Source organism: Xyrauchen texanus, chromosome 39 (assembly GCF_025860055.1).
Source record: "Xyrauchen texanus isolate HMW12.3.18 chromosome 39, RBS_HiC_50CHRs, whole genome shotgun sequence".
In the NCBI taxonomy this organism is placed as follows: Eukaryota; Metazoa; Chordata; class Actinopteri; order Cypriniformes; family Catostomidae; genus Xyrauchen; species Xyrauchen texanus.
In genome coordinates this window covers 27,813,450-27,841,383 of record NC_068314.1, presented here as the reverse complement: position 1 = coordinate 27,841,383, position 27,934 = coordinate 27,813,450, and the positions used below count along the sequence as shown (strand labels likewise).

Below are 27,934 nucleotides of genomic sequence, written 5' to 3'. Positions count from 1 at the left end.
CTTGCGCTTCCTTCATACTAAAACGTGCTCAGTGTGATCTTGGTTGATCAGCTTTAGCTGGCATTTCTTTTAGCGTCATTTAATCGTACATGTGCCAATGAATAATGTTAGGTCTCTGCATGGGTTGGGGCGCAGGTCTTTGGAAAGGGAATGGCTTTTGAACAGTCTGTCTGCCAAAATGCGACACCCATGTGACGTTTGTTCAGTTGTGACGCTGGGGAGAGCTTATGCCACATCTTCAAAGACTGAGACACCCGCTGCTGACCGAAAGGTCGTATTGAAAGCAGCCGATATCGCGAAAAGACTTCGGAGTGAAAAAGAGAGACGGACAGATTTCGAAAATGAGGTTGGCTAAATTGCTTTTTGCATGTGTGCTTCTTTGCAACTAAAGTGACTTTATGTGCACCATATTTAGTCTTCCGTCTTTTCTGGTTTTATGTCCAAAGGTTCCGGTGTCCCCTTTACAAAAGAGAGTGACTGAACTCAAACAGCTCACCCAGCAACTACAGACTGTGCACCCTAGTGTGCTTACAAAGGCACTTCACAGAAGCATCCTTTATCAAGACTCAAACCTAATTGCTATAAATAAACCATACGGCGTGCCTATTCACAGTAGGTGCTTTACATCTTGCCGCATGCACTCTATTGAATCCATTTGGAGAAAGATGTCTGGTCATTTCAATATTATTAAACTGCAATGAACAAGCAATGCCACATATAAAACAAGCTGTACGTGTTTCCCCTGCAATTCATTCTCTTAGCTGTAGATGGCGTCAGAAACAGCATTGCAGAGTGTCTGCCTTTGCTGGCTAAGATAGTTGATGGCATGCAGACAGGATCACAGTTGCATCTCTGCCACCGTCTGGAAAAAGAAACTACTGGAGTTTTGATCCTGGCTAAAACAGAGCAAGCAGCTGAACATGTACAGACACTCATCAGATCACACCAAGTGGAAAGTAAATATTTGTAAGTTGAACCCATGGGCTTTAATGACTGTATTAGGTTTATGTCTTTAATTGGATGTAGATGTGTAAGAATTTATATACAGTATTTCAGGGCAATTCTGTATGGTTTTGGAGGGTAACTTGATAGTAGGCCCTTTTGACATCCCGTAAACTTGTATTTTTCCTTCTATTGCAATCTTTTTTCTTTTTGTTTTGTGTCCTACATCATTTATTGTGAACCGATAATCGTGTTCCACCACAACCTACACAGCATGTTCCCCTCTGTCTCACTCAGGGCTGTCACTGTGGGCGTGCCTGTTCCGTCTGAAGGAGTGATTGACATTCCCATTATAGAGAGGGAGGTTACGGGACCTCAGCCACATTTTAAGGTTATCAACGTTCTATTCAGCGTGATCAGGGCCACCAGCCTCACTGTCAATAAATGTTTGTTTAATGTCTGTATAATCTACCTGTTTTTAAGTGTAGTATTCATTCCAGTTTTCTTACATGACTAGAATTAAAGTGAACTTTAATGGGTATTGTATTCAGATGGGTCTGAGCCCATTGTTCAGAGTGAGTGAGGAAGGAGATGGAGTCACAAGGGTGAGATCTCACAGGCAGGCCCAAAGTGCAGTCACGCAGTATCGAGTTCTGGACAGCACCGGTGGCTGCAGCTTGGTGGAACTGCAGCCTGTTACAGGTATTGGCTAATCGTGGCATGTGAAAACCATACATGAACTAAAAAATAACGTGTTATTCCTAATTTATTTATTTTTTAATTTGTAATTCTTTCTAATTATTTTAAAATTAGTTTTACATACAGGTAATGGGACATCATATTTGTTGTGAACATTTTACAGTTCAGAGTTTTAGTCATAATAAATGTCTTTATTAAAAAAGTCAATTTAAGCAAACATTTAGCTTTTTTGTAATATGTTTTAGGAGTGAAAAACCAACTTCGAGTGCACATGGCTCTTGCTTTGGCTTGCCCAATTCTAGGAGACCATAAATATTCTCACTGGAACAAACTGGCACCCCAGGTATGCTAAATTTAACACATGGAGTTCAAATAAAAGGGATAGTTCACCCAAAAATAAAATTTGTCTCATCATTTACTCACCCTCATGACATCCCAGATGTGTATGACTCTCTACTGCTGAACACATACAACATTTTTTAGAAGAATATCTCTGCTTTGCAGGTCCATTCAATGCATGCAAATGGTGACCAGAATTTTGAAGCTCCAAAAACATACAAAGGTAGCATAAAATAATCCAGTGGTTAAATCCATTATTTCACAAGCGATATGATAGGTCTGGGTGAGAAACAGATCAATATTTAAGTCCTTTTTTTACAATAAATCTTCACTTGCACTTTCACATTCTTATTTTGTTTTTAACGATTCAGTCTTCTTGCATATCGCCACCTACTGGGCAGGGAGGAGAATTGTTAGTAAAAAAGGTCTTCAATGTTGATCTGGTTCTCACCACCCCTTTTAATTGCACATCTGATGACATGGATTAGTATACTGCCTTCATGTCCTTTTTGGAGCTTTACAGTTTTGATCACCATTCACTTGCATTGTAAGGACCTACAGAGCTGAGATATTTATTGAAAAATCTTTGTGTTCTGCAAAAGAAAGTCATGCACATCTGAGATAGCATAAGGGTGAGTAAATTATATTTCTTCTTTTTTTTTTTAATCTGTCAATAAAATCAATGTCCGTTTTTAAAAATAAGAGCATTTGTTTAGTGTGTGGATATAGCAAGTAATGTGTTAACAATGAATAATCAAGATGTGGTATAGTGTTTTCATGAGACGTGACTCATCACATTTGAAGACTGAGCTCATGTGTCTCTCACATTTCGGGATATAGATGCTGCCGGAGGGTACGCTGCGGCGGCTGGGTCTGGTGCAGAGTAAAACCCGATACCTCCCTCTTCACCTACACTCCCGAAAGATCACCCTGCCCGGGGTCAAAGGTCACAGCAACATTACAATGTCCTGTCCCCTTCCTAAATACTTCACCATCGCTTTGAATAGACTACAGATCCCACTACCAGGAAAGGAATGATAGATGGATCACACATGCATCATACTTCAATGTGTTACAGTTCAGTCGTTGTGAGATTAAGAGGACTTGATAGGACTTTGCAGGTCATGAAAATGTTTTGTGATGTTCTTGTGCAGATAAAAAAAAAAAAAAAAGCATTGGGTACCGTATTCTAAATGTATCTGATCAAAAAAATAAATAATAAAAGACCACTGAATTTTTTTTGTGGGGGAAAATGTCTTTTGCCAGCCCGAAAGCCTTAGTAAGACTTTACACTATGATTCTATTTGTTAACACAAATTCATTAGGTATCACGATCTAACAACGATCAATATTTTACAGCAGTTAATGTTAATATATAGTATAGAAATACAGTTGTTCATTATTAGCTGAAAATTCATTAATGTAAAGAACTTTTACTTACATGTATTAGTATATGAAGAAATTAATTATCCAAGATTAATAAGTTCTGTAAAGTATTATTCATTGTTAGTTCATGCTAACTAATGTAGTTAACTCATGTTAATAAATACAATCTTATTGTAGTGTTTTCTGTAAAGTGTGTTCTGACATTCTGGATTTGTGTAATGGATATCAGATGAAATCAAGATCTTCATCCACAGAAACATCTGGAGTCAGAAAAAACACCACTACGAGGAATTCGCTGTACAAAAAGGCATGTTTGAAAACACAGGCTTCAATTGTCCAGCACCACTATAATATCAATAAGTATCAGGTTACCACAGATGCATATATATATATATATATATATATATAAAAATGGAACCAAAACGTCTTCATGTACAATACACTCCTCAGGTATGCAGACTCTGCTATTGCAAGCTCCTGGGAGTGAGGGGTTGTGTTCGGTGTTTGTAGAGGTTACAGGTGGAAGAAGCCATGACTGGAAGTGTATACACACAACCATCACATGGTTTTCTAGCCCAATGCTGATAATAACTAAGCTTAACTGCGATCATAAAACCATCTGATCTTCACAGTTCAGCACTTTAAAAAAAAAAGTGAAAAAGGGGGAGGTAAAGGGAAAGAGCATAACATACATGGCAGAAAGAGAAAATACACACAATGAGAAATCTTGGCAAATACGTTTTGATGATCATTAGGTGAACAAACATAAAAAATAAATTTCTGTATCTAAAAAAAACAAAAAAGGCTTTTATTTATGTCCTGTTCATTGAAAACCTCTACTGTGCCCTCCTTTAAATCATATGGGTGTGAAAATAAGGAGACACCGCAGAAGCAACTTGGTTTAGTCTCTTTGAGAAAGGAATGAATGGCAAGATGAAACATTGAAGGAGAAAGGTGCTCGCTTTCCATCTTGCTCTCGTTTTTTCCTCATCTTCTCTCAGTGTACATGGGCCTGGGCAATGGAGATAATCTCCTGAATTTCCCGCACCATCATGATGCGTGTGAGCATGTGCTCCAGTTGCTCGCTTGTGATCGGCTGAGTGGAGTACCAAATAGGGCTGTTAGGTGCCACAACAGGCTCTGGTGTCAGATAATATGTGTCATTGCGACCCTTGGCAGTCTGAGGACTAAAGAAAACAACACATAAGAGGAAGGCAGAACAAGTAGAAAAAAATATATGTTTAAAAAAAAAATAATATTTCTTAATCCGAACCAAAAGTATCAACAGAGAATATGCATATGGGGCAGCTCCACTGTTGATCTTGTTATTAATTATACTAAATCTATAACTAACTACAGCATTAAGGACCGTCTATATTATTTAAACCAATGTGTACTGTGAAAAATGTATGCTAGCCATTGCACAACAGTAGCATGTGATATAGGCAGTGTCTCACCATTTGAAGAGGTAAAAGTCATAGAGCTTGATGGGGCAACGAAGGGGGTTCTCTGGGTCTTCAGATTGCTCTGCGTACATGTCATCAGTCACTATAACAAAAAAATATATAATCTTGTAGAATAACTTCGTTAGCACACAGTGCCTGGCCATTATTTGGCCATTTTTTTAGGATCTGCATCAGCCAATGACAAGTGCCTGCTTGACAAGTGTTTGCACCCCCTTTGTCAGTTCCAAATTCTACCAACAGAGATGTCAAAGGACAATGCATATTTTTCAGTTTTCAAATATATTTGGCAAATTTGGAGTAAAATAAGTGTTCTTTGCTGCGAATTTGTCATTTAATCTTATTAAAACAAAGTATTGGTATTATAATAAGTCATCGTTCACTCTCCTCTCTAGAAATGGCAATTGCATCACTTGCTGAAAAACCCAATTGAAACCCAGTGATCACGTTAACATGGACAACACAACGTTGTTGCGAAAGCTGTTTAAGGCTTGAAATCTGTGTATGCATTTACATGAGCTGTGTTAGGGGCCGATTACTCCTTTATACATGCGGCTAAGTCAGTAAGCAGCTCTCTCGACAGCAATGTAATTTCCCTGTGATGCTTGTGTAAATAACAATCATGGCATCCAAGGAAGACTTCACTATTTTATTCTCCGTTGCTTCGCTTCATTTCCAGATAAATTTCTATCGTGACTTGAATGGGAATTGCACTGCAAGTGAGGTTTCCCCTTACATAAAACTCAGGGTTCCCCAAATGTACAAGCGCATATAGAAACTTGAGGGACAGTCGATATTTTACATTGGTGTGTGTATAGTTTATAGTGGGTGTGATTTTCCCACAATTGTTAAATTATTTCTGCTGTGTAGTAGTGGTCGACCTATACCTATATCGCAGAGGCCGATAAATCGGATGATATTCGGACTTTAATTTTCACATCGGATGATAAAGTTTCCTGTTTGGCCAAATTGTTTCTACAAGGCATCAAAAGTAGCCTGCTTGCATGTGAAGCGACTGAGACATGTAAACGACCAGTCACGGTTCGTTTTGTTGTTACGTACCATCGTGTTACAACAAACGATCCACATATCAGAAACACGGCAGACACGTTTGAGCTCTTCATGTTAAAGTTCTCACCTGTTTCACTCAACAGCCTCTCTCCTCAACAGTTCCCTGTAACTTTTAACTGTCTTGACTAATGATAAAAAGGCAAACATAAAAAAAATAAAATAAATTATATTATACCATCTGCAAATATGAGCATATCTCATTTAAACAGATGTAATAAACAAACCTCACAAAACCTGAGCAAATCCAGCATCCTGTGGAACACTCATTTATTTGCCTCTAAATCATGTATTCTAATAGCCTCTCCTCAGCAGTTCCCTGTAACTTTTAACTTTTTTTTTTTTTTTCTTTTAAGAAACCTGTGTGTGTTAAACTGCTTTCTTTTATTCCCTTAAATGGCGTAAGGAAATTGGAGTTCTCTTTTACATGATAATAAACTATTTTCTTAAAAGGAATATTCCGGATTCAAAAAAGTTTAGCTTAATCAATAGCATTTGTGGCATAATATCGATTACCACAAAAACTGATTTTGACTCATCTCTCCTTTTCTTTAAAAACCAAAAAACTAATCGATGTTACAGTAAGGCATTTACAATGGAAGTTAATATGGCCAAATTTTTGGAGAGTTTCTAAAAGGCAGAAATGTGAAGCTTATAATTATATAAAAGCATATATTAATTCTTGTTAAAACCCATGTATTACTTGAGCTGTTAAGTTGTTTAAATAATAATTTTTACAGTAATTTTAGGGTTTTCGGATTGTTGACAGCGTCATGGCAACAAAGTTGTAATTGTTGCAATTGGCTATAACTGATGTTATCACACTAAATGCATGTTAACACACATATTGTTTATGTCTTGTGGCTATACTTTTGAAATTGTCCCCATTCAATTCTATTGTAAGTGCCACACTGTTACCCCGATTATTGCTTTTTTTTTTTTTAAATAAAAGGAGGGGCAAGTCAATATTAGTTTTGTTGTCATCAATATTATGCCGCAAATGCTATCGATTGATCTTAACTTGTATTAAACCCAGAAAATTCTTTTAAGTGCATGGTGACATGGTCACTGATTTTGGTTGATCACTAGAAAAAACTGACTATGGAGATGTTTAGTAAACTTAAGGGGTAAAGGTATGTTTTTATTAGGGCTGTCAATCGCACATTTTTTTTTAATCAAAATTAATTATATGGTGTCCGGATTAATTCATCACAAATAACCGCATAAAATAACAATTCCCTCAAAAAAGCCCCTTAATTAACATATATATATATATATATACACACACACACACACACACACACACACACACACAGTCAGGTCCATAAATATTAGGACAGCGACACAATTCTAATCTTTTTGGCTCTACACACCACCACAATGGATTTGAAAGATGTGCTTTATCTGCAGACTTTCAGCTTTAATTTAAGCCATCATTAGGCTGAAAAATCAAAACAAACCCATCAGAGAGATAGCAAAAACATTAGGTGTGGCCAAATCAACTGTTTGGAACATTCTTAAAAAGAAAGAACGCACTGGTGAGCTCAGCAACACCAAAAGACCCAGAAGACCACTGAAAACAACTGCGGTGGATGACCGAAGAATTCTTTCCCTGGTGAAGAAAACACCCTTCACAACAGTTGGCCAGATCAAGAACACTCTCCAGGAGGTAGGTGTATGTGTGTCAAAGTCAACAATCAAGAGAAGACTTCACCAGAGTGAACACAGAGGGTTCACCACAAGATGTAAACCATTGGTGAGCCTCAAAAACAGGAAGGCCAGATTAGAGTTTGCCAAACCACATCTAAAAAAGCCTTCACAGTTCTGGAACAACATCCTATGGACAGATGAGACAAAGATCAACCTGTACCAGAGTGATGGGAAGAGAAGAGTATGGAGAAGGAAAGGAAATGCTCATGATCCAAAGCATACCACCTCAACAGTGAAGCATGGTGGTGGTAGTGTCATGGCGTGGGCATGTATGGCTGCCAATGGAACTGGTTCTCTTGTATTTATTGATGATGTGACTGCTGACAAAAGCAGCAGGATGAATTCTGAAGTGTTTCTGGCAATATTATCTGCTCATATTCAGCCAAATTAAAGCTGAAAGTCTGCAGTTAAAGCACATCTTGTTCGTTTCATTTCAAATCCATTGTGGTGGTTTATAGAGCCAAAAAGATTAGAATTGTGTCGATTTATGGACCGGACTGTATATTATGCATATGTTCATACAGACACACACAGCTCTGGAAAAACTTAAGACCACTGCAAAACGATCAGTTTCTCTGGATTTACTATTTATAGGTATGTGTTCAGTTTGGGCTGGCCTTGACAGGGTCTTGATCCAGTGGTCCTACATCCACACCTTGATTGACTTGGTTGTGTGGCATGGAGCATTTTCCTGCTGGAAAAACTAATCCTCATCAGTCAGGGAACACTGTCAGAGCAGAGGGAAGCAAGTTTTCTTCCAGGATAACCTTGTACGTGGCTTAATTCATGCATCCTTCACAAAGATTAATCTGCCTGATTCCAGCCTTGCTGAAGCAACCGCAGATCATCAACGATTCTCCACCTGCTCGTCTAATGGTTAGATGGAGACCTGAAGAGGCCTTTGAGCCTGTGAAATTTGGTGAAGGATTGGTGATGATCTGAAAACACTGCATAACTTTTATTTTGACCAGTTGTCATTTTCTGCAAATAAATGCTCTAAATGACAATATTTATATTTGGAATTTGGGAGAAATGTTATCAGTACGTCATAGAATAAAATACAAATGTCCATTTTACTCAAACACATACCTATTAGTGTTGTCAGTAGTCGGTACCGATACCAGTTAAATTTCACAGTTCTCGATACCACAATAAAAATATGCTAATATGATAATGTGCTATTGAACAAACCAGTTTAGTTATTTTTAATTATTTTAATAATTATAGTTTAAAAATTATTATTATTATTTTCCAGAACTTTCCAGAAAATCTTTTAAAAGTTTAATTTAATTTCACCATCAAAATGGTGTCTAATCATTAAATTCTTAAAACTTTTAACAAGTGAACATAAAACTTAACATGTCATTGCTTTTTTTTTTTTTGCCAAACTTTTATTCCACAGATGTCTTGCTTGTGATACTTTAATTATTATTATTATTATTATATAGAATATACAATTTTACTACAGAGTTGTAATGTATTTTTATTCAATTTCAGGCATCTAGATTTTATTTTGAATCGTGCTTTTATGACGACGTGCTTTTTATTATATAAATATATATTTTACATGATTCACAATGGATAAGTACTCTGCTTTGTCTTCTCATACAACGTGAATGATTCTCAATTTTTGTGGAGTTTCTAGTAGATGAGAGTTTGGATTTATTTAATGTACACATCTCTTCCACAGTAAGATTGCAGCATTTATCAGTTTAATAAATCATTCTAGAGCATACCAAGATTTTAATTTTATTAATTGTCCGTTTCAGTGTACTAGAAGAAACAGAGCACGCATTCAAAATAAGCCTGTGAGCATTTTAAAGATGTCATGTTTCAGTCATACTGTGTGCTGGTACCAGATAGATTCAGTGCTACCGGTACTGCAAAAACACTGGTTCCGTTACATGTTTTTTATTTTAGTATCGACTTGGTACCGAAGTACCAGTACTTTTGACAACACTAATACCTATAAATGGTAAATCCAGAGAAACTGATAATTTGATCTCTTAATTTTTTTTCCAGAGCTGCATGTACACACACACACACACACACACACACACACACACACACACACACACACACACACACACTAATGTACAGATTTTGCACTTATGGAAAGAACTTGGTACTTTTATTCACGAAAGTGGCATTTAACTGATCACAATGTATAGTCAGGACATTAATTATGTGAAAAATTAAACTACTTCAAAGAGTTCTCATCAAAAAAAATCATCCAATGACAGCTTTGCAGATCCTTGGCATTCTAGCTGTCAGTTTGTCCATATACTCAGGTGACATTTCACCCCACGATTCCTGTAGCACTTGCCATAGATGTGGCAGTCTTGTCGGGCACTTCTCACGCACCTTACAGTCTAGCTGATCCCACAAAAGCTCAATGGGGTTAAGATCCATAACACTCTTTTCCAATTATTTGTTGTCCAATGTTTTGTTTCTTTGCCACTCTAACCTTTTCTTTTTGTGTTTCAAAATGTGCTTTTTTTTTTGCAATTCTTCCCATAAGGTCTGCACCCCTGAGTCTTCTCTTTACTGTTGTACATGAAACTGGTGTTGAGCAGGTAGAATTCAATGAAGCTGTCAGCTGAGGACATGTGAGACATTTATATCTCAAACTAGAGACTCTGATGTACTTATCCTCTTGTTTATTCATATATCTGGCCTTCTACATATCTTTGTCTTTGTTAGAGCCAGTTAAACGTAAAGTTACGCAAGTTAAACGTAGTTTAATACTGATATCCCTTAGTTTGGATTTGTGCTACATCAAGCTGGTTGTTTTTGACCTCTGTATGAAATGCGTGTTGCCTATACAGTTGAAGTTTTGCTTACTGTCCCCTGGAGAAAACAGGTGGTACTTCAAGCTTGAATTTCTAAGGACATCTTCCTTATTATGTAATTGTTCTCAAACAATTGCATTAATTTTCTAATGCTTTATCTTTTATAAAACTAAATCGCACTGAATTAAATCAACTGCCCAAGTTTTTATCATCCAGCCATACAATGTGGCAGCCATCTAACCTTTCTGTCCAACATGGTGGGGCCCGAGTCCTTTTAGGTAGCGGATGCTGGTGCTCTTGTCTTTAGGGTTGGATGGGTTCTTCTTGGTGTGTCTCAGCACTTTGGAGAAGGCCACTTTCATATGCTGCTCTACTGTGGTCAAGTGGAAATACCTACAGAGACGATAACATTTTAACCACCAGGTATTTGAACATTTATTTGGGGGGGTGTAAGTAAGAGAGCAAGAGACTCACTTGGTGTTGAAGTACATGAGTGTAGTAAGTAGAGTAGCTGGAGAATGAGCTCCCAACTGCTTACATTCCCAGAGCATCTCCTCTGCCACATGACTTGGGATAATGTAGCCTACCAAAGGAAAAAGACATTATAGCATACTTCCAAAGACTCAGATCATTCAAAATACACACACACACACACTTACCATGAGGGTGAACACTTGGCCTCCACTCCTCCAGAATTTTGTGTAAACACTGACAGAACCGACTGTAGTACTGATCCGAAAAGATGTCGTCTACCCTGCCGTTCTCAAACATGTACTACATCAAAAAGAAAAACAAAAAGTCTTATTTTTTTATCTTTAGGATGACAAGCACAGCATCCTGTTCAAGACAGAAATGATTATTGTTATCATATAATCATCCTAAATTTATAATCCTGGACCAAATAATTTAACATCTATTAACTAGGAGTAGAAGGTCCATAATGAAGACTAGAATATGGTACATTTTTAGCAAACATAAGACGACAAGGGACATACTTTCTGTATACATAAAAATACATAGTAGAGTGAGTCAGGTTCAAATGGCTCCACCTCCATCCCTCGAGCCTCCTGGGTCATAAGGGACAGAGCCAAGTTCAGCTCGCCCACTGAACTTGACACCAGATCGTCCTGGAAACGCAGTGGCTGGCGACCTAAATAGATTTACAATATACAGTTAATTTTGCTGCAATTAAACACCACTAGAAAAAGATTTTTAGGTTTAAAGATTGCCAGTTAAAACATGTCTGTTAATGTTAAAACATTTTTTTAGAATAATTGATCGCTGGTATAGAGAGATATAGAGAAGTTGACTTTCGAAAAATAGAAACGTACGTCCAATAGGTGCCAGTTTATTTTGTTCATTCTTGTCCAGCTCAGCATTTTTGCGCTGAACCCAGAGCCTCCATACCTCCAGCCCCTCCTCAGGATTCAGTGTGTTGGGGAGAACCATCTCAGGTGGAGGTTCTACCTGTGGCTCTGCCTCTGTCTGCGCCCGAAAACACAGAAGAAAATCATTGCAACGTTACTTCGTCAAAAGAAGTGATGTGCATTTTTGCACTACAGACAAATGCCTGTTTGTCACTTGTTAAAAGGAATAGGTCACCAAAAACTCAACATCAAACCTCACTGATCTTGTGTCATGACGTTTGGTCACAAGACGTGCAAGATAAAATGAGGATTCAATGTTACTGATGTGTAGCCATATTTTATTTAGGCCCAGTGTAGATTTGACTGTGAATAATGACTTACATTTTGGTCTGTTGATCATATGCCTTCAAAAAACGTGGAATATGGCGAATGAGTTGCATGTACTAATTTTGACACTATTGGGTGCTTTAAGCATAATAGTGAGTCACAATCAACTGCTATTATTTAGATATCGGCAATCTCAACATCCTTTAAAATCTACCCTTGTTATCCACAGTCATATGGGTTTGGAATGACAAGACGGTGAGTAAATAATGACAGAATTATCCATTTTGGTGAACTATTTCACTAAAGAATTAACTAAACTGACTTTAAGAGGCCTGCGTGTTCACCCCCCCAAAAATGACAATTTTCATAATTTACACACTGTGGTACACAAAAGGAGAATTTTGAAGCATCTTCAAGCAGCTCTTATCCATACAGTATCGAAAACTATTGTATGCCTTCAGAAGACTTGGAACATTATGCAAGAGTCATATATGGGTCACTTTTAAGGTGCTTTAATGGTGTTTAAGACTGTCAAATTCAGATATGAAATTCAAATATTCATCAAATTTAAAATAAACTAAATATAACTAAATATAATAAAAGCTAAAATGAGCAATCAAATTTAGGATGTGTGCAAAATACTGATGATGACTTCTATTCTTTTGCCAAGACAGACGTAGTGCAACTAACAAAACAAGCACGGGTGTCTCGACATGTTTTAAAGGCGTTTATAATGACACAGAGTCTAAACAAATGTATAATTACTGCACAAGACACTGAAAAAACAGCGGCACATGGCACAACGGTCAAAGATGTTCATCTAGCACAGGGGTCAGGAACCTATGGCTTGCGAGCCACAAGTGGCTCTTTGTTAAAAATCAAGTGGCTTGCGGGGTGTCTCACCATTCACCAACACATGATCGTTTAAAACTTTCTAGAGATCATTTTCCAACAGAAAGTGTGGGTGAATGACATGGTTTTGATTTCCTTCCTAATTTGTCGTACACCCCAATCCTGGTGATATTATATCTGCGCAGTAGGGTTGCGGTATACCGGTTTCACGATATACCACGGTATGAAAATTGACGGTTATCGTACCATGTACTGTAAAAAATGCCACCGGATGGAGAATCTCACCTGCGCGTGCGTAGGGCTGGGTATCTTTCAAAAATGTTCGATATCGATACAGATACCTTGCCTTCGATGCCGGTCCCTAAACGATACATTTTCCGATACTTTGGTAGAAAAAAAAGAAGAAAAAAACTCTGCAGGAAAATGACAAACCCTGGTATTACCGCTGGTTGGAAGCTATGGGATAATTTTCTGAAAACATGGTTAAGGTTAAGCTTATTCAATAAAGCAAGACACTTTGGTTTAAAACTTTGAACTACATTTTTCATTTATTTTAACTAAAAGTTCAAATGAAACTGGAAAAAAAATTAGCGCATTTAAAATGTGTTGTTCAGCTTTTTGAAAGATGGCTTTACAACAGTTATCAACATCTCTCTGGCAATGAAGCTTCATCCGTGCATTCTCTACCCGTCGGGTATTTCGTTATCCAAGAAAATATATCATGTGTGTGAATACATTTTAGTTCCCTCCTTCATGATATATATATATATATATATCCAATTACATAGGAAACCTCGGGGCTGAGGGATTAGTGAATATTCTTGCTTTATTGATTTTACATTAAAAATTAAATTCTTTATTTAAAAAAAACAAAAAACTTTTCTAAATTCAAATTGTAATGTATATATAGTTACGTGTGTGTATATATATATATATATATTATCAGACAAGTATCCGTCTAAACATGCAGGCGGAAAATTTCTTACCCAAATGAAGACATTAAAAACAATTATAAATGTAAAAATAATAATTACAATGATGATAATAATCATTGGAATATAAATCATGTTTCGAGGTGAACGTGTTTTTTGTATTTGATACATTTTGTATTTTTTATATAGTTTGTATTATTTTACAGGCTGCAGAGTTGCGTTCACAACAAACTGCTCTGTGGAAATAAATTGAACTGAACTCAAAGCATCTCCTGAATGGAGAAGTCTGAGGTCATTTGCGGAACTCATAAAAAAATTTAATCGGAAGGCAGAAACAAAGTGTTCCACGAGACTGCACGCCTCTGTATCAGCGCATCATATATGCCCATATACGGATTTTCTGTCATCTGTACTTAATATAATAAAGAGTGTTTCTTCAAACGCGTGTCTCTCTGTCTACGGGCAAATTATTTTTTATATTAATTTGATAATAATAATAATTTAATAGAATAATGGGAAAACAATCCAAATATCGTCATGACATGGTCAAAGGCATCAGCTATTGCGACTCTGACCATCGTCGATCCCAGAGATCATCGTCTGTTTGCTCAACCCGAATGTGCATTTCTCTCTATAAAATTAACAAAATATTCAGACAGACTCTTGCTGTTTTTTCCGACACATTCAGAATCATTACCATCACTGACAAGATTAACCCTTTAGGTATCAAAATTTGGTACTGAAATAAAATACATTTTCGATACTCGATTGTTTAGAGGCAATTCGGTCGGTGCCTAAATGTATCGAACTCGATAACCAGCCCTATGCGTGCATATCTCCTTTCCTCCTCGACTGTCTGTCAGACTCGTCAACTTGCACCACACACACACAGCAAAGAAAATGTCAGAGTATGGCAAGTGCAATTATCTTTTAATACACCCAGAGTTACTCGTCGTAATTGCAATTTTACTAGTATGAAATAAATTAGAGGGCTCTACAATTGAATTCTTACTAGTAAGAAGTACAATTAGAGAGCTCAATTGAGCTCTACAATTGAATTAGAGAGTTCTCTAATTCAATTGTTACTAGTAACAAATTTAATTGTAGAGCACTGCAATTGCAATTTTCTAGCAACAATTGAATTAGAGAGCTCTCTAATTTAACTGCTACTAGTAAGAATTCAAATTACAGAGCTCTATAATTATATTCTTACCAGTAAAAACTCATATTCATTAGATGCAAAACAGAAGAAGAAAACTCTGATATTCTTTGGTATTGAAGTATTTGGTATGTTTAATCACTATAAATGCACGATATAATTAAATTCACCTTCATGATTCCCTTTGCACTTTTATTGAAAAACTTGTATGGTGATTTTATTACATGTGGTCTTCCAAAGAATGGGCTTTATGGTTTAGGAGTCTGATATTTTTCAAGACACAGAAGAATTATGGTCAATTATTTCTAGAAACCGAAAGAATATGTCAATGGAGACATATGACTACCGGTAGTAACAATTCAATTGCAGAGCTCTGTATTGGAATTTTCACTAGTAAATATTCAATTGTAGAGTCGCTCTACCACCTGTGGCTCAGGTGGTAGAGCAGGTCGGCTTCCAATCGCAGGGTTGATGTTTGATTCCCAGCCCACTCGACTCCACGTGCCGAAGTGTCCTTGGGCAAGACACTGAACCCCATATTGCTCCCAATGGCAGGCTAGCGCCTTGCATGGCAGCTCTGCCGCTATTGGTGTGTGAGTGTGGATGGGTGATTGGGATACAGTGTAAAGCGCTTTGGTAACCTCTAAGGTTAAAAAAGCGCTATATAAGTGCAGACCATTTACCATTTATTAATCACTTTGTTATTTTAATTTCTTTTTTAATTTCAAAGTGCAATTTGAATATATAAATATCTTTTGTTTACGTTTTTCAAAAATTAATGTAATTTTTACAGCAAACTCAAATAAAAAAAAAATATTAACCGACCTTGGGGTTGACAATATAATCAGATATCGCGATATTTTTAATTAGATTATCATTAAAATATTTTTTACATATCGAACAGCTCAAAAGGGAAGTAACTAATTTTATGGAGACCCGCACAAACACGCAGAAAACATTCCATATTGCAACATTAATTTTTGCATATTTGTTTGTTTTTGAGTAGTCTATGGGCAATATAAACATTTTATTTTATTGAAAAAATTTTTTTTTAAATAGTAAATTATTTATTTGTGGTATGGCTCTTTCGAAAAAATGCATCACCTAAAAATTTTAATAATTGGCTCCCTAGTAGCAAACGCTTAAACAGAAAAAGACAGATGCTTATAGAGTGAACAGCCCCTTGGTGGTTGTACTTTGACAATGCTTTTGCAACAAGATGCTGATGAGTAAAAGGCATAAAGTTCGTACATACAACTGTATTTAATAATATAAAAACCTAGTGGTTCTATTATGTAGCTTGAGTCTGTGGTAGTACTATAGCACTGTTACAGGGTACTGTGCAACACTAAGTCAACACAGAACCATCTATTGGAAGGTTTCTTTTTTCATTTGACATTTTTTACTTAATATATGAGAATACAGACTAGTTAAATCTTTTGAATGTATCTTTTTACACACATTTGTTAACGTCCAGATGTTCTTTGCGATAAATAAAACTCTATAACACAGTGATGACTGGTTTATGTTGATATGTTGCACCCTCTTGTAGACGTAGGAGACATATTTCAGCTCTGTAAGGTACATACAATACAACTGAATGGTGACCAGAACTTTGAAGGCCCAAAAGGCAGTATAAAAGTAATCCATAAGACCCCAGTGGTTAAATCCATATCTTCTGAAAAGATATGACCAGTGTGGATGAGAAACGGGGCAATATTTAAGTTTTTTTTTAAATCTAAAAACTTTCACATGCTGGTATGACAGTGACTTTTACATTCAGCCACCATCTGGTCTGGTCAAAGGTGGAGATTGATAGTAAAAAAGGACTTGAATATCGATCTGTTTCTCACCCACACCTATGAGATTGCTTCAGAAGACATGGATTTAAAGGGTAACTAAACCCTAAACCAACTTTTTTTTAGTTAATGATCTGTAAGAATGGGGCTTTATTAGTACTGGTCATTGATTCAAGTAATTTTTTTGACATTTGTGTATAAAGTGTTTTAATTCTACAATATATGGTGTAAAAACGTCTGAGTGCTGCCCTCTTCAGGTTGAACGGTGGCTACTGCAGTTGAATTTTCCTATTGGCTGTTTGCGGTAGTTCGTGACATAAGCGGTGAGAGCTGACGTAAGCAGGTTCCAGCTCACCACGCCCTTGGTACGAGCTAGACACTGGCCCCATTCTCCCTTGCGCGGCTGCTTCGCTAGCATCGGATGCCGATCGCTATGCGGGAGTTACAACCGCAGTTTGAGCCAGCGGCTCGAATTGATATGGCTCCGGCCCTGTGTCCACAGACAATTCACCCTCCTCCACTTCAGGTGAAGGTGGGGGAGAAAAGTCCTCAACTTCAAAAGACCGCTCCGTGGCAAAGCTACTTGCGTCACTCCAGTCACTCTCCATTTTAGAGTCTGACAGCAGCTGTCAATTAATCCGTCACTACGGGTCTCAGGTGCACGCCCCCCCGCTCAGCCCCGCCCTTGGTTCGTCCCCTCTATACCCGCTGGGGTCTGCCCACTTTTCCAGCATTTTTCAAATATTGCTAGTGGGTGGAGTCAGACTCTGAGCAGGGGTTTAGTTACCCTTTAACCACTGGAATCACGTGGATTACTTTTATGCCCCCTTTATGCAATTTTTGTTCTGGTCACCATTCACTTGCATTGAATGGACCTACAGAGCCAAGAAGTTCTCAAATCTTCATTTGTGTTATGCATCTGGGATGGCATGAGGGTGAATAAATGATAAGAGAATTTTCATTTTTGGGTGAACTATCCCTTAAACATCTCACAGGTTTGGAATGAAATGGGGGTGAGTAAATAATGATGGGAATTTTTTCAGTGAACTACTCATTTGGGCACGTAAATTTCTTGCTATTGTGTGTTCTGGCTGACCTGCAAGTGGAGCTGTTGTTCCTGACCCTCTCCATCTTGTATGTGCTGCTGCTGCGGATCCCATATGTGCAGGGCTTGCGTAGTCCCGGAGTAGGTGCCCCCTACTGTCTGCACTGCTACAGGGATATGAATGTTCCCATTCATAAACTGCGCTGGGAACAGTGAATGTACGACTTCCTCTTGCATTGTCACTCCTGTTCCCGAGGCCTGAGATACTATCATCTTGTCTTTATCTTGAGTGGTAGGCGAGGCCTGTACCTGCATGGTGCTATAGGCCTCCTGAGGGATCGCAATATGGGCCACTCCTTGCTGCTGAGGGGCTGAGTACACGGGTATGGTCCAGGTCTCACCTGCTGGGCCTGTGATGGTACCGGTGGCACTGTACAGGTGGGTGCTATCAACGGTTAGCAAGTCTGGTCGAAGTGACAGGTAGCCTTGCTGCTGGCCCTGTGGGATGGCCAGTACGGTAGCCAATTGCTGCCCTTGAGGCAGCGAGTAGGAGACAACAGTAGGGACGTCCATCTTGCGTTTCTTTGCAGGCTGGAGGACAGCTGGAGAGGTTCCAGCTCTTCTCTCTACCTCTCTCGGGGAGCCCTGCTGCTGAGGAGACAGAGCCTCCACAGTCTGGATCTGAATCTGCTGACCTCCGGCAACTGCTGCCACCAGCTGGGCCTGGATCTAAGAGGAACCCAAGTGTAGGATGTAGGATTTTGACACCATTTGACCATGATTTACATGAACGTTTTAATCATTTTTGTGATTAATGTATAAGGATTTTGAAAATAATTTTGTAAAGATTGGTGGGGCAGATATCCAATTATATGCCAGGTATCATTCTCTAGATTCAGACAATTTTCTTTCATAGTGTAAAATATCTCCAATAAGACCCTCAATGGATAGACTGACTTTCTCACACTGGCTTTACACAAAAACTCACAAAGAGCAATACCTGGCCAATCACACATTTTGCAGAGCAAAATTAGAAAATATTTTTTTTTACTATAGAAACATCCATTACTATTATTTGACTAATTTCCATGCCATTTCAGGCTTTGGAATTACTATTTGAAAAATTCCTAATATTTCCATGTTTTCCTTGACGTGGGAACTTTTTAATGGATTTCTTCATCTATAATTAATTAATTGTAGAAACTGATTAGAGTTGCATTTATATGTGTGCATTACCTGCTGTTGTTGTTCCTCTGTAAGCTCTCCTTGCTGTATCAGCTGTGTTGTAGTGAGTCCATGTAACTGCTGTTGTGTGGGAGATGCCACTTGAATAACCTGACCAACTGTTTGACCCTGATCTCCTTGGATCTGCACCTGCCAATGGGTAGATTGAGATACATTTCATTAATTCATTCATTAAAATCAACAAATTTTTTCCTAGTCAAATAATTATCCTTCTGAAAAGATAACAGGCCAGACATCTGAGAACGTCAGACCATCACCCTGAGAAAATCGGCGAAGCTAAAACTAAATTTGAGACGTCTAAATTCGAATAGTACCATTTTATATTAGTAGGCCCACACAAAATGTGCCACCACAGAAATCTGCACAATTCGCAAAGTTGTCTTTCCCTGATGATGGTCATGTAGGGAGTCTTTCAAAAACCACTCCATTGAATGGTTAAAGGGATAGTTCACCCAAAAGGCCCTGACACACCAATGTCGGACAGTTGGTGAGCGTCTGTCGGGTACGTTTTTGGGGTGTGTTCCACACCACCGGCTGAAGTTGGTACCCGTCTGCTTTTTTCCGGCCGATTGAGCATGTTGATTTGGCGGCGGAGCTCGTAGGTGACACAGATCCTTCTGATTGGCTGTTCGGTTTAACGAACCAGTGCACAAGAAGAAAAATGGAAGTAATAAAGCAAGCAAATGACGAAGTCAAGAGGGAACACACAGAACGCTCTTCTCATTTCTTCACAGTTCTCATTCCAATATGCAAATATTTTCAAACGACATGGCTGTCTGGAACGAGGCACGTGAAGACAAATTAATCAGCATGATTCAGGAGAGGCCAGCTCTGTACAACATTACGGAATGTAAATATTACAAGCACAAAACTCCAATATCCATACTGCAGGGTTCCAAACTTCCTAAATCTTTTCAAGAGTCAAATAAAAATATTTATGCATTTTCAAGTACCTTACAACTGTGGCATCGACATACACACAATACACATAGAATACTGATTATTGCACTTCATTAAATTATTGTTAATAATTATTAATGCTATTGTACTATAAACAACCAAAAGAATGTTTTATACGTTGTCTCTTTTTTAAGTAGACTTACCATCCTAAATAACTGTAATTTCAAGCAAGTTCAAGCAATTTCTTCAAACTCTTTTCAAAGCTTAAAAAGCCCAATATACACAACTGAAAAGGCGTTGTAATGTTAAACAAAGAAAACCCTTTAGCTTGCCTACCTGTTGCCAAGAAATGTAGTGTAATCATCAGACATTCCCCTACGGAGATACAATCCTCACCCCTCTGGATTATTGGACTGATAAGTTAGTTCAGCTTGTGGAAACTGAAAAAGCCGAGCGAAATTTGTCAGTTAACAGTTTTCGGTTTCAGTTAACTCCAGCTCTCGACACAGGTTCGGGAAAGCCCCTTGAGCCTGTCTCTTGAGTATCCACGATTTCACCCATTTAGTGCGTGTAACGTAATTTAGATGGAAAGGAGGCGGCAAGAACCGGCTTGATAATACAAATTATAGTTTAATATAAAACTGAAACAAAAGACAAACACACACACATGACTGACATGTCCGTAAACGATCTCTCTCTCGTCGCACCACCGTCTGCCATTGGTCTTTATCCCTCTCGGAGGCTTAATTAGCCTGATAAGGGACCAGGTGTGTATAATCACAACCCGGCACCGCCCTCCACCCTGCCACATTCCTTCATCGTTCTCTCGTATATCTAAAGACGTATATCCCCGCTTCTTCCTTTCTTCTTCCACAAGCAAAAGACCAAGGGCTGACAACGCCAGTGCCATTTGCAACTTAAGACATTTCTGATATATCACAAACCTGTATATGGGGAGCAAGATTTGTGTAAAAAAGGAAAGCAAGTGCTGCTTTTTTATGTTTTGTATCTCAGCAGTCACTAGCTCTTCCGGTTTTCTGTTTTGAGTAAGGAACACTACTGCCACTTGCTGGTACGGAAAATTATTTAATCTCACGCAGGCCCAGAACAGACGTGCTAGTTGGCCGTCGGGTGTCGTCATTGCGGTGTGTTTAAGAGACAAGACGAAGGCAACGTGAGCCGACCTCACAGTCTGCTTTAGTCAGCGCTAGTTCTTTCACATCGGTTTAGTGTGTCACGGCCACTATGAAAATTGTCTCATCATTTACTCACCCTCATGCCATTCCAGCTGTGTATGACTTTTTTCTTCTGCACACACAAATGAAGATTTTTAGAAGAATATTTCAGCTCAGTAAGTCCGCTTGATGCATGCGCAGAGTGCTAGATTTTGTAATCAAGCATGAAGTCATGATTGTCAATGAGACTGTTGACGTCATGATTTATAGTGATAAATTAGTTATATTTTGGTCTGTTCTCATCCAAAATAAATTGGATCGCTTTAGGAGACATGGGTTAAACCACTTGAGTCTTGTAGATTACTTTGATGCTGTCTAATTTGATTGTATGGACCTACAGAGCTGTGATATTCTTCTTTGATCTGCAGAAGAAAGTAATTCATACACTATCCCCTTTTCTTTGGATGAGACGTTAAACCTAGGTCCTGACTCTCTGTGGTCATTAAAAATCCCAGGGCACTTCTTGTAAAGAGTAGGCGTATAACTCCGGTGTTCTGTCCTTATCTATCATGGCCTCCTAATAATCTCAATCCCTGAATTGGCTACATCACTCTACTCTCCTCTCCACAAATAGCTAGTGTGTGGTGGGCATTCTGGTGCACTGTGGCTGCCATCGCATCATCCAGGTGGATGCTGCACACTGGTGGCGGTGGTTGAGGAGATTCCCCCTATATTATGTAAAGCGCTATATAAAATGTAAGGAATTATTATTATCTGGGATGCCATAAGGTTGAGTAAATTAAATTCTTAGAGAATTTTAATTTTTGGGTTAACTATTCTTTTAAGTAACTATCAATGTTGTATAATTGTTCCGAGAAAAGACAGGGCCAGACCTGTACTTGAATCTGCTGTTCAGAAGCTTGGTGCACAGCTGCTGCCAGCTGGGGAGAAATTTGAGTAGATGTCACTTGCACCTGGGCAAAGATGGAAAAAGAGGTGACCATTATTTTCTGCTTCCAAAATAACACCTAGAAGGAGAATTAAAAGTAATTATCTTCCTTACCGGACATGCCAGCTCCAGCAATGACCCCGCCACCTCTGTGCTGTCTGTATAGATGCAGTTGGCACCCTGCTGGTACACCATAGTCGTGGTGGTGCCGCTGCTCTGTTGACTAAACTCCTGCAGCACCTCAGGGGCTTTGGTGGCCAGCGACTCCAGAAACTCTTTCATGCGGTGCTGAGGTATAGTGCGCGCCTTCTGACGCACGTACTCGTCAAACGAGATTGCACTGCCTTCAATGGGCTCATTCATGACAGGTCAGTATACCCTGCACTGGAGCCTATTAGACAAGAAACAGATCTTTAGTATAAATTATTCATAACATATATTACTAGGCATAAGCTTGGACACACATTGAATTTTTGTTTCTTATAATTTAATTTCTAAGGCACAAGCTTAAATGCTTAAAATTAGCTTTGTAGACAAATGTAAAGAGTGCAAACAAAAGCAGCCAACAAAGTACATAGCATATACGGTAACTCCTGCAATGCTCTTTAAAAAGCATCCAGGTGGCACCTCAAGAAGTTGGTTGAGAGAATGTCCAGAGAATAATCTAGGAAATGGGTGGCTATTTTTAAGAAGCTAAAATATAAGATGGTTTTGATTTAACATTTATGGTTACAACTTAATATGAACTCCCATCCTTCGATTTGTGTTTGTAGATTAAGTTACTATTATTCTAAAATGTGGAAAATTGTTATAAGAAAGACGGAGTAGGTGTGTCTAAACTTTTGACTGGTCCAGACAGCATATATACAGTTCCTCCAATTTATCTATTCACATCAACATTATAGGTTTTTGAAATGTCATTAGCCTAAAGATAATGTATTGTACTGGGATGATTGTGAACCTGAAAAGCATCAATCAAATGACATTTAGAACCACTTTTATTCTGACATAGCTTAAATGTATGTTAATTGTATAAACTTCTGTTGTGTGCAGAATAACTGACTTTATAGCAAATTGTGCACCAGCTTGAAATCTGCACTCCTGCAATACTGATAGAATGATATAAACCGGAGGTTTAAGAGGTTTTCGTGTGATTTAGTGAGGTCTGTGTATTGGAAAAATGAATTATACACAAACAGCTTCCAACATTGCTGGACTTTAGAACATCTCAAGCAAAGCAAATGACTTGTATCGATGGTGCTCTGAATCTCCACTTTACACTACCACAAAAAGCCTGACACTAAACGTTCGTTTCCTAGTAGAATTGTAGGGAGTAAAAATACATACGCAACAATAAAAACTGCATTTGATTGTAACCAGCTCTGTATGTAGTTAATCACACACCGGACCACTAGAGCGCTCAACCCTTGTGTCTCGAAAAAAAAATGTTTAGCATTCATGCTAGCTGGCTAACATTTGTCAAACGAAACTTCAAAGCCGTTTGCAGATCATGCACACTAAACGCTTGCATTGTGATTAGAAATATATGAATGTCTTGCAACCGTGTGTAACTAGCCATTATTCCCGCAGTAAATGTGGCGCCGAGCATGTAACTGGCTAACTAAAGCTAGCTTACTTGCTAACATTACCCATGCTACCTTAAATAAAAGCCAAACCGATTTCCGCCAAAACACGCCGTTCAAAAATCAAACCCCTAGCTAATACTCGCCGTGCACATGCAAATCACATGCGCTTTGCGTTTGAACACTACTTTTGTTTTCAAAATCATTTGTCACATTATGAGCTATGTTTATGTCGTGACGTGTGCTTATTTCGTGCATACACAAACCGAAAAAACCCTGCCAAGATCATGAGATCGTGTGCAAACATGTCCTACCGTATTGAAAAATACACAACCTCGCTGCTTGGACGGCTCGGATGGCTAAAAATGTATTATTATTATTATTTACAACTGTGTTTGCGATTAAGCTGACGGAATTAGGCCTGCCGTGACAGCGCTAGACCCCGGGCTGTCCTGTAGCGTGAGCGCCGCGTCGGGTGAAGGCGGGGACGGAATCGCAGCTCCCCTTCCGGCTTCACTAATGCCGTGAGCACATTCACAATGCCATGAACGCGGAGCCCGTCGACAAACTACACGGGCGCGCGCAGTCGTAGTGTATGCGCTTTATGATGAACGGCTGTTCTGTAACATACAGTGCGAACCCATTAGGCTTTCTAATAGTGTTTTTTAACGTGTTAATGCCTTAGCTTATAAATTAATTTCTTAATACTAATTTTAAAAAAGTTAATTTGTGTACAGAGGTACATTAGATGTGTTTTACCCATTTGCTTTTCATACTCTGTGTGGGCCAAATGCTTGTAACTGAATTGAATAGTGATAGGCTTTTATCAGAGATAGATGGGAACTTTCTTCAGAAATAAATATAAATGTAGAACTTGGATCAATGTGTGTTTTGGAATCATTTAGTACATTACAGATAATTTAATGTATATAAATGACCGAGTTCTGGTTCTGAAATGCTACTGTGCATTGTTCATTTCAGCGTGCTTGTGCCTTTAAGCAGAGCTTTATTCGCTCCAGTCCGCCTTAAAGCGCCAAGCATGTGTCTGTGAGGGCCTCCCCCTGATCGCCCTGCAAAAGACTGCCTGACTGAGCTCTTAAGGTGGACCTCATGAGATATGCTGTTTGTCGGTTAATTGTATTACTCTTATGAGTTCAGAAAGAGTTAATTCCCACGGTCTCTCCCTTAACCCGAGAATGACCCAGTCCTATAATTTAGTCAAACTAAACGAATAGCACTACACAAGCCATTAAATAATCATTTACATCATAAGACAACACTAAGCTCTATTTACTCAGCAGAACACATCTGTAATATAACAAATCTTCCATATAAGCATACCATTATCAGCTGTTTTAATGTTCAACAGAATAGAATATTTTAGCGTGAAAGACCATAAATATTCTACAATTTGCATTAAAACATATAACAATATTATATGCATATTATATGTATTTTAAGCAGGGGTGTAAATTAACGAATTACAAATTCTCACGTTACTGTAATTTAACTACTTTTTCCCAAGAATTTAACTTTTTTTAAATAGGTAAAATTTTTTAGACTTTTACTTGAGTACATTTGTAAATGCTGTAACTGTACGTTTACAGCGCTATTTTCCTACCATCTGTGTTCGCTACTTCCCTGTCCTGTGTATTTGTATCTATCAACATGATTGGCTACAACAGTCTCGTGACTCCCGTCAAATCAAATCACACAATTGCAACGGCAGATCTGGCGCCATCTGTCATGGATCCCTCAAGCAGTTTACACCTGAACATCTCGGCCGCACCTGGAAGGGCTTTTCGCTGTGATAAAAGCCAATTGCTTGATCGTGTCATGTGAGTTTAACTCGCTCAAGCCAGATATCAGCATTAATCCTGCCTCTAATTTGAAGAAACATATCGAGGTAAATTTCATATTTCTGTTTACTAGATTCTGTGTGTCTATAACGTAGCCTGCAATTTAACTATCTATCACTGTGATTATTGGGCTGCTGTGAGAAATTAATGCAATGTTATCAATGGGCTGGGCAATAAAATGATCTAGATGTTTATCGGAAAAAAGAGAAATGTCCTCGTTCAAACTTTTGAGTAGTTTTCTATATTTAGCCTATGTTTTACATCTAGAACCGAATGTGTTCATTACATCAATCACGATAGCAAGAGCACCACTGGTTGGTTGATCTAGATGAAATATAAAAGATTGACTTTTTATTTCCTGACGTTTGTAGCGTGTTGTTTGATTGACAGGCGGCTAATATTTGTGCACTAATGCTGGTTCGCACCGAAATGATCAAATACACTTTATAATTTCGCCAATACCCGTCTTAATGAGGCATTAATGTAAACGCAGTCATTTATGTCTAAAGTGAATTTAAACAGTAGGACAAAAAGTGTATTTGCATCAAAATGTTGGACTTGAAGTGTAAATGTAACTGAATTGAGCACTGTCTAGTAGGCTATGTCATATAAAGGCTATTAATCAAACAACATTAACAAGGAAATGAGAAAATCACCCACTACTTTTGGCCGAATAACTTGAGTAGCTTTAAAAGTATTAATGTAATAGAATAAAACAGTGCATGACATTTTTAATAATAATATTTTTGGAAACTTTTGTTTATTTTTTTTAATAATACTGACCCCTGATGTGTGTGTTAATGGGTATAATAATTTACCAGGAAAGCGGAGATGATAAAATAATTTATCATTTATAAAGCCTTTATAAAGATAGAAAAGTATCAACATTTGAACAGCAATACTTCAGCAGAACATTCCATCATCCGCAAAATTCAGAAAACTGCATCATGCATTAACACAACTATTTATTGGCTTAAAAGATACAAGAACTAAATAAATGTTGAACATTAAATCTCAAAAGGAGGACAATGTGGCCCCCTATGAGCTGCTTAAAGAAATAATTCACACAAAAATTTGAATTCTCTTATCATTTACTCACCCTCATGCCATCTGTCTATGACTTTCTTCAGAACACAATTATGATTTTTAGAAGAATATTTCAGCTCTGTAGGTCCATTCAATGGAAGTGAAGTGGTGCCAACATTTTGACACTCCAAAAAGCACATAAAAGCAGCATAAAAGTAATACATACAACTCCAGTGATTTAATCCATGACTTCAGAAATTATATGACAGGTGTGGATGAGAAACAGATCAATATTTATGTCAATTTTTGCTAGAAATTTTTCTCTGTGGCCAGAAGGTGGCAATATGCATGAAGAATGTGAATCACCTAAAACACAAGAAGAAAGTGAAAGTTAAAGTGGAGGTTGACTGGGCAGGGAGGAGCATTAGTAAAAAAGGAATTAAATATTGATCTGTTTCTCACCACGTCTATCATATCACTTCTGAAGACATGGATTAAACTACTTTAATGCTGATGTATGTGATTTGTGGAGCTTCGATATTTTAGCACCGATATATTCTTCTAAAAATCTTAGTTTGTGTTCTGCAGAAGAATGAAAGTCTTACACAACCAGGATGGCATGAGGGTGAGTATATGATGGGAGTATTTTCATTTTTGGGTAAATTATTCCCTTTTAAGCATGATGTAGCCCCTGTAGCTAACAAATGTTCCCATGCCTGCTCTACCTCCACTATTGTGCAGGACATGACGTACCAAGTGATCCTGCTTATTTAGCATTTTTTTGCATTCCTTGCATTGTTTGAACATGTTTTATGCACAACAATAACAATCTGTCGGCATTAAGGGAAATTTAGACCCTACACATAAACTGATTTTAATGTTATTGTTTCATACATTACGATTTAAAATGATGATCAGTGTATTGAAAATAACTTTTTAATCTTTTCATTTCTGTTATCATGCCTCCCTTTTATTTTTTGGAATCAGGTTCATGTAGTGTTTTAGGACAGCTACTTTTACTCTACTCACACAATTCTTTTTGGGAAGTAACGGTACTTCTACTTGAGTATGATTTTTCAGTACTCTTTCCACCCCTGTACTTTAGTACTTATTATTAAATATTAAAATAATTAAAATACATAATACTTATTCAAATTAATTGTAATAATCATTATTTTGGTCTTTAAAAAGCATGGTACAAGCAGCTTATCATTTATGCCTGAAGAAGGCATTATTTAGCAAACTGCTTGCTCTACTTCTCTCTCCCTCTCCTCTCTGTGTGTGTGTGTATATATATATATATATATATATATATAT

At 37.9% G+C, this 27,934-nt stretch overlaps 2 protein-coding genes across 3 annotated transcripts; one reads left to right on the top strand and one right to left on the bottom strand.

The window, feature by feature from the left end:
• LOC127632590 (pseudouridylate synthase RPUSD4, mitochondrial-like) lies at positions 1 to 3,779 on the top strand. Its single transcript, XM_052111265.1, has 7 exons — positions 1 to 346; positions 447 to 612; positions 762 to 966; positions 1,240 to 1,333; positions 1,494 to 1,644; positions 1,887 to 1,984; positions 2,821 to 3,779. The coding sequence occupies exons 1-7, from the start codon at positions 98 to 100 to the stop codon at positions 3,016 to 3,018; spliced, it is 1,161 nt and encodes a 386-aa protein (XP_051967225.1). The 5' UTR covers positions 1 to 97; the 3' UTR covers positions 3,019 to 3,779.
• LOC127632584 (transcriptional regulator QRICH1-like) lies at positions 3,136 to 24,278 on the bottom strand. 2 transcript variants are annotated; one of them, XM_052111246.1, is made up of 12 exons: positions 24,047 to 24,278; positions 22,264 to 22,540; positions 22,094 to 22,174; positions 19,117 to 19,254; positions 17,932 to 18,609; positions 11,731 to 11,884; positions 11,395 to 11,549; positions 11,059 to 11,173; positions 10,874 to 10,982; positions 10,641 to 10,792; positions 4,824 to 4,914; positions 3,136 to 4,553 (listed from the first exon to the last, which is right to left on the bottom strand). In XM_052111246.1, exons 2-12 carry the CDS (start codon positions 22,510 to 22,512, stop codon positions 4,364 to 4,366), a joined length of 2,112 nt encoding a protein of 703 aa, XP_051967206.1. In that variant the 5' UTR covers positions 22,513 to 22,540; positions 24,047 to 24,278; the 3' UTR covers positions 3,136 to 4,363. The 2 variants fall into 2 exon arrangements, with proteins under 2 accessions (XP_051967206.1, XP_051967207.1); XM_052111247.1 differs by lacking the exon at positions 22,094 to 22,174.
• Positions 24,279 to 27,934: the final 3,656 nt, after the last annotated feature.

Bases quoted from the DNA above. Each gene is read 5' to 3' on its own strand.
- LOC127632590 (XM_052111265.1), top strand. From the start codon at position 98: ATGAATAATGTTAGGTCTCTGCATGGGTTGGGGCGCAGGTCTTTGGAA. The intron at 347-446 runs GTTGGCTAAATT...TTATGTCCAAAG, and splicing joins GGACAGATTTCGAAAATGAG to GTTCCGGTGTCCCCTTTACA. The intron at 1,334-1,493 runs GTTATCAACGTT...TATTGTATTCAG, and splicing joins GACCTCAGCCACATTTTAAG to ATGGGTCTGAGCCCATTGTT.
- LOC127632584 (XM_052111246.1), bottom strand. From the start codon at position 22,512: ATGAATGAGCCCATTGAAGGCAGTGCAATCTCGTTTGACGAGTACGTG. The intron at 19,255-22,093 runs GTCTGGCCCTGT...ACCCATTGGCAG, and splicing joins AACAGCAGATTCAAGTACAG to GTGCAGATCCAAGGAGATCA. The intron at 11,174-11,394 runs GTATGTCCCTTG...TTTTTGATGTAG, and splicing joins TATTTTTATGTATACAGAAA to TACATGTTTGAGAACGGCAG.